The sequence below is a fragment of the Besnoitia besnoiti genome, chromosome IX, assembly GCF_002563875.1.
Source record: "Besnoitia besnoiti strain Bb-Ger1 chromosome IX, whole genome shotgun sequence".
NCBI classification, from domain to species: domain Eukaryota; phylum Apicomplexa; class Conoidasida; order Eucoccidiorida; family Sarcocystidae; genus Besnoitia; species Besnoitia besnoiti.
In genome coordinates this window covers 1,618,436-1,624,435 of record NC_042364.1, presented here as the reverse complement: position 1 = coordinate 1,624,435, position 6,000 = coordinate 1,618,436, and the positions used below count along the sequence as shown (strand labels likewise).

General features: G+C 52.6%; 3 protein-coding genes across 3 annotated transcripts; all 3 read right to left on the bottom strand.

Moving 5' to 3' along the window:
- Positions 1–455: 455 nt before the first annotated feature.
- BESB_014030 (uncharacterized protein) lies at positions 456–1,040 on the bottom strand (the record flags this gene model as incomplete). The annotated part of the gene is made up of 1 exon (XM_029360133.1): positions 456–1,040. One exon carries the CDS (start codon positions 1,038–1,040, stop codon positions 456–458), a length of 585 nt encoding a protein of 194 aa, XP_029216800.1.
- Positions 1,041–2,797: 1,757 nt separating this feature from the next.
- Positions 2,798–3,235, bottom strand: BESB_014020 (uncharacterized protein; the record flags this gene model as incomplete). Its single annotated transcript, XM_029360132.1, has 1 exon — positions 2,798–3,235. One exon carries the CDS (start codon positions 3,233–3,235, stop codon positions 2,798–2,800), a length of 438 nt encoding a protein of 145 aa, XP_029216799.1.
- Positions 3,236–4,976: 1,741 nt separating this feature from the next.
- BESB_014010 (uncharacterized protein) lies at positions 4,977–5,549 on the bottom strand (the record flags this gene model as incomplete). Its single annotated transcript, XM_029360131.1, has 1 exon — positions 4,977–5,549. The coding sequence occupies one exon, from the start codon at positions 5,547–5,549 to the stop codon at positions 4,977–4,979; it is 573 nt and encodes a 190-aa protein (XP_029216798.1).
- Positions 5,550–6,000: the final 451 nt, after the last annotated feature.

Genomic DNA, 6,000 nt, shown 5'->3' with positions numbered 1-6,000 from the left:
CTTCCCCGTTACTACTCCTCGACTAACAAAGGAGAGGATTCGCTGTTGAAGGGTAGTGCTAAGTGAGCTTGGATCCGCACGCTATTCGAGGCAGTCTGCTGAGTTCTGAAGAAAAGCGATTTGCTTCCGGTGGACCTTCAGATCCGAGATGGTGAGATATCGTTGCCTTTCCCGTGCAAACATCCGGGCAGGAATACTGACCGAATGCCACGTGTGCGTGGTGAGTCACCTCCGGTCAAGGGAGCGCCATTCACTTGAATTCACGGTGCCAAACAATGTTTGCCAATGTTGGGGAAGACAAGTCTTTTTCTCCGGGGACCTATTGCGCGGACAACTTTGACTTCAGCAGACAGGCATCGCACACCGTGCGAAAACCACCAACCGTGTACGCAGGAGGGAACCAGCGCCCTACACACTCTCATCCACCATCACAACTTCAGACAAGGTGCATTGGCCTATCCCGCGGTAGTCGTAGTAGTCGAGCTAGAAGTGGTCGTCGTTGTAGTCGTTGAGGTTGTTGTACTTGTTGTACTCGTCGTGGAAGTAGAGGTAGTTGTAGTGGACGTTGTAGAGGTGGTAGTCGTGGGGGTCGTGCTGGTCGTCGTAGTTGTTCTTTTAAGACCCTGTTTCTTCGGCTGGATAAAGGCGGCTTCGTCGCCCATCAGAGCCAGGGCTCCGTTGCCGATCCCGCTGGCAATATCTCCAATTAGGCGCCCGAGAAGTGTAAATTTCGCTTGTGCGGCCTCTCGTATCACATCCAAGAGGGACACCAAGTCGAAATCCGCTACGCGCTGCATCGCCTCCTTGTTCACAGCCACATCTTGTTCAACCGCTTTCTTCACCTCCCGGAAGGCCTGAATGAACTCTTCCAACGCGTCGTATGGGGGCGTCACCGCGTCGGTCTGGGCGTCCATAGTTTCGTCGATGTGTTGGCGGGTGGCCTGAACTTTCGGACCTTGTTTGTCCTCTGCCTGCGCGGAGGCGGAAACCACCACCAGTGACAACAGCACGGCCAGCAAAACTGCGTTCTTTCCCGTCATGTTGTCAGACGGCAAAATGCTCTGCGTCAATCTAGCTCCCTTGGCGGTTTTCGCCTTTGTCGTGGTACGTGCGACGCAGATGTCAGCAAACTTCACCGTTCACATGAGCGTAGGACAAGATGATCCGCGGGAGGTTCTCAACGGCGGAGGAAAAAGATCAAAAAAGATGTTCTGATGACTTGAATCCTGCATCATCGCTGGGCAACCCGGTTCGTCCTCGGAACCCGAAGACCACGGAGAACGAGCGGCGCTGAGAGCTAAACACGGCTTTTACTCAACATCTCACAACCGCTCCCGCTGTCAGTGACGGGGTACTCCCCGTGTGCTCCCATCCCGTCTGTCACTTGAAAGCGTAATCCATCCCATCAGTGTGGATGTACATGCGTTAATTGCCACTTTGAGTTGTTTCACACTTGGGGCCCAGCGGCAGTGAACCCAAGAAAGCACACGAAACCGCACGACGCCCGTGCGCAGACGCACACCGTTATCTTCCGTGCTGCGTTTGTAAACAGTTGCTCTGTGACACGGAAGAGTCTCTGTTGCAGCTAACGGTTCTCCAAGAACTGGAATGCTCGTCCTGGTCGTGCTGGCGAGAAGAACCGCCGGAACCAGACAACTCATCAAGCACACGTACCAACGGCTTCCGCCGCTTGGGGGCGTCCCAGAATGGCTTCAGAGGCCTCTTCTCGCAAAAGAAACACTTCATCGTCCGCACTTGTGGGACGGCTCCAAATACAGGATGCAAAACATCCAGTCTTCAGCCATGCCTTCTCTCCGGTTTAACCTGTCAAAGCTGTTTCAATGGAAAATTGCTAGCGCAGACAGATGTCCTGGGCACGGCCACTCTGGAAATCAATAGTAGATTTTGAAAGTGTGTCCAAGAGTGGTGGGCGCCACTAGCATAGCCATGATTCTGCAGAACCCGTGGCAGGTACAACGCTTGAATTTCCCCTATTCCTGGTGCGTCTTTGTGCCGCCACACCTCGGTGCTCGAAGCACCATGCCTGTGTTAGACGCGGATAAAGAGTGCGCACAGCATCTTCATCAAGCGAGCCATTCCAGCAACGGAGCATGAGAAAGAGGCGGCAGATTACGGTGCCTTCTGAGAGGCAAAAAGAAACATGAGTCGGCCTGGAGCCCCCCGTCACCGGAGGGAAGGCAACACCGCGCCTTACGGCCACGATAATTTCGTCGCCTCCATTACAGAACGAAACTGGATTGCGTGCATTTGTCACCATGTGTCCGTGGCCATCATTAGTTCAGTGCCATGAGGACGTATTGTTTCTACGGCAGACAGGCGCACAACAAAGCGACTGCGCAACTCTGCCTATCGTGGTAGCTAATGCTTCTTGCAGTTCCATGAATGAGTCATAGCCCGAATAGGCCTGAAGCGTTTCCCCCGCTTACACTACTGTAAAGGGACCCCTCTTCTGGAGCAGGATGTACCGAACTAAGATGCCTCAAGGAGGGACGTATGTTTCCGTCGTCAGCAAAAGACGACCAGCCAGAAACGGCTGCACAGGCATACAGTAGGCCGGAAGCTGAAACGCAATCTAACGCGTTGTGTTGTACAGCGACAATGCCGCTCAATCGCACAGAAGTGCGAATTGTCCGCCAAATGGTAACGCTTTGACAGTGTCTGTGGTAGTCAAACAATTGCCAAGGACAGAACGGCAAGATCACTGGAACAAAGGCACGGACGAACCCTCAACCGCATGGAGGCAAGCACACACCGAGGAGACAACATTGATGTTCAATCAAGCTGTCTGAGCCCCCGGTGTCAAAGAAGGCAGACCTGGAAAGCTGAGCTCGGGCAGGCTAGGAAGCAAAGAACCACCTAAAAGACCAGGCAGTATGCTTCCCAGATCGGAACCGCTTCCGATACCCCCAATGAGTCCAGAGAGCAACTCGAACTTCGCCGTAATTAGAGAGCGCAGAGTGTCGAGGAAGCTTGACATGTCAACGGAGGGAAGGGCCTCAAGCGCTTTCGCGTTGACCATGGAATCTTTCTCGATCATTCGCTGAAACTCCATCATACCCTTCATCATTTCACTCATTGCTTCCATGGGTTCCTCCACCTTGATTCCCGGCCTGGCTTCGCGTCCCAGAAGCTTTTCAGGGAAGGCGCCAAAGGCTCCACCGGTCAATGTTGAAAGCGCGAGACAACAGAAGAGGAATTGCCGGGAGGATGTCATTGTTTCTACGTGAAGATTGCTGTAGGAGGAATTGGTCGGAGGGTGAGGGCCCGTTCAACAACCTGCTGCGGCACTTTCGCCGGAAAAAAGATAGCGCCAAAATAAAAGAACTGTAGCAGAACTATACAGTTGTCTTTGGTTGTGTCGTCTCGCCACAAGCAGGCCGCACCCTGAGGAGCGGTGAGTTACTCTCGGACGCGAGTCGCAGAGGTAGACAGACAGTGATACCACCACATCATGTCAGTGAAAACCCGCGGTGTGTAGCTGACAAACATATTTGACGAGATCTGCTACGACGACGGCAACGTTTTGTTCCGGTTATCGCAATGACATACACCGATCAGTCACCTCCGCAACATAACAGACTTGTGCGGGGAATAGCAAACGTCAGAAAATACGGAAAACTCGCTTAGCAATCACGTTCATGGTGTCTAACCCAGGGACAAACTGAGCTACGAAGACTGATGTAACTCAAGGGCGTGAATACTTTATCCTAACAGTCGTCGAGCTTATTTAATCCTCGACGAGGGAGTCACGCCCTCGGAGAAATCCGAAAGGAAGTCGGTAGTGACTGGAACGTCTGACGGAGGAGCCCTTGCGTAGATCTCAGGCGACAGCAGCAAACTCTCCACGCTGATGTATTACCTGCAAGAATACCGACCGCGGGCAGTAATGGGCGAATATGCTGTGAGGCTAAGTAACCACTACGTACACCACCACCAGTTGATACACCGAGCTCCTATATACATATATGCATTTGGAACAGTCCAGGGTCCACAGTGTTGTGTGGAGGCTACTGTGTGACTCAGCGAGGGCACATTTAACTCTGCTGCACTTTAGGTAGGTACTAAAGCCGGAACCTCTGTAGTGACAGAGGGCTGAAGCACGACTCGATACGATTGACAGGTACAGCGTAGGCGCTCAACCAACCAAATCCCATTAATTCGCTTTGTCTTGGTTTTCAACTTATGCATTCGTGCCGCGACAGTCATCTTCCTGCTCGGCGGCCCGAAACAATAATCACTCTCGGGCTATCAGTTTGTTATCTGATGCAAAAGATTGTGGAATCTGTGTCTGCCCTGCTCAGTCAGCTTGCCTGCTTTTTTCCTATAGCGTCGGGCAAAGTGACTGGAACGCTCTGGTGTGTATTAGAGCGATCCAGTCGCTATTACTTCATAACATACTATCGCCCATCCACCGCCCACGAAGTTCACCGAATGGTGGTATCTTTTGCTGGGGTGGCTGACACTAATTCCACTGGAAGAATAGGAACTGCCACTTCAACGGCATGCACGTCCCGCCTCCTAAACTGATAACAACGTGTGCCTGCGTCGAAAGCACGATGCTGTTTCTGACGCAGTGTCTCTAGGCGCCTACACAAACTACACGGTTCTGGTAAGGTTTATCGCGTTACATCGAATTAAATCACATGCTCCACCGCTTGTACGAGCCCCCGTCAATTCCTTTGAGTTTCACTCTTGCATACGTTGGTATGCCCTTTCACAATGCCTCTGGGGAAGCTGAGACAACTGGATGCTTTCTGTACTATGCAGCCCAATGCAACAGAAAGAAAAGACACACCGGTACCGACAGAGTTTGATATATGAGTCCGATTTGGTCCCAAACTGGGGTGACATCGACACATTATAGACAGGAACGTCTTGCGTTTTCCTGTGGGGACGTGTACGAAATGAAGGGACCAGACAAAACAAGGCGCACCCGAAAAGCGCGTCACAGTCCTCTATATGATACTGTTCGGTAGATTTTCTCCGCTCCCCACAACAGCCTGGAGTAGAGCAATTTGTCTGGTTACAGCAGCTCGCATGGCGTCAAGAGTGCCTTGTAAATCGAGAGCAGGTAACAGTTGCATTATGCGTGACGCCAGAGCACTGTCGTAATTCATCATCCGCCGAATGTCCTCCATTTCCCTCAACATAATGTTCTGCATGGCTGCCGTGTCGTCGCGCACCCTGTTCAAGATTGCACTAACAAAAGTACTTGCTGATGCGCCTTCGATCTCGGGCTCCACGATTTTGCTTCCATCCGAAACATCGCCTTGCTGCGTAGCCCCTTCCGTCGCCTCCATTCTCCCGGTATCAATCGGCATCTCGCCTTCAGACTCGTGGAATGCTGGCGAGTGACCCTGCGCGTGATCTCTGCGAGGGGGTAACTCCGCTTGCGTTGCGGCTTCCTCGGCGCTTTCTGTTCGTTCGGAGATCGCTTCGTTCTGAGGCACCTCCTTATCTGACGAGGCGTCATCTCCCTCTGGCCGGGCAAGTGGATCGGCGACAGTCGCCATCGCCACCAGCGACATGATGACCGTAAAGACAAGAAGAGAGAAAGCCTTCGGCACCATGATGTAGAACTGAGAAACAAGGACTCCGTGAAGGGGAGATAAGTCCTAGCACGTGGGGAACGGAACGTGTTGCTCACGTGGCAGCCTGCGGCTGGTTTTTAGATTGCAGAAATGAACACGGCAGGCCCATTGGCACTATTGCACGAGGGTGTGTGGGACTGTGGCCAAATGTCAATTCGTTACGGACGGCCAAAGACAAAGACGCTGGGACTTATTGACAAAACCTAAGAAGTGACTCGACGCGCAGCGAACCACGATACAGTGTTCCTCCAGAAAAAAGTGGCAGGCGCACTTCGGCGCCGGGGCACCTCGATACGGACTTTCGGCATGAAGGCGTTTGGGACACCCAGCGGGAAAACACGCGGAATACTGACACGGGTTTTACCGCGCAGTCAAAAAACGCCATCGT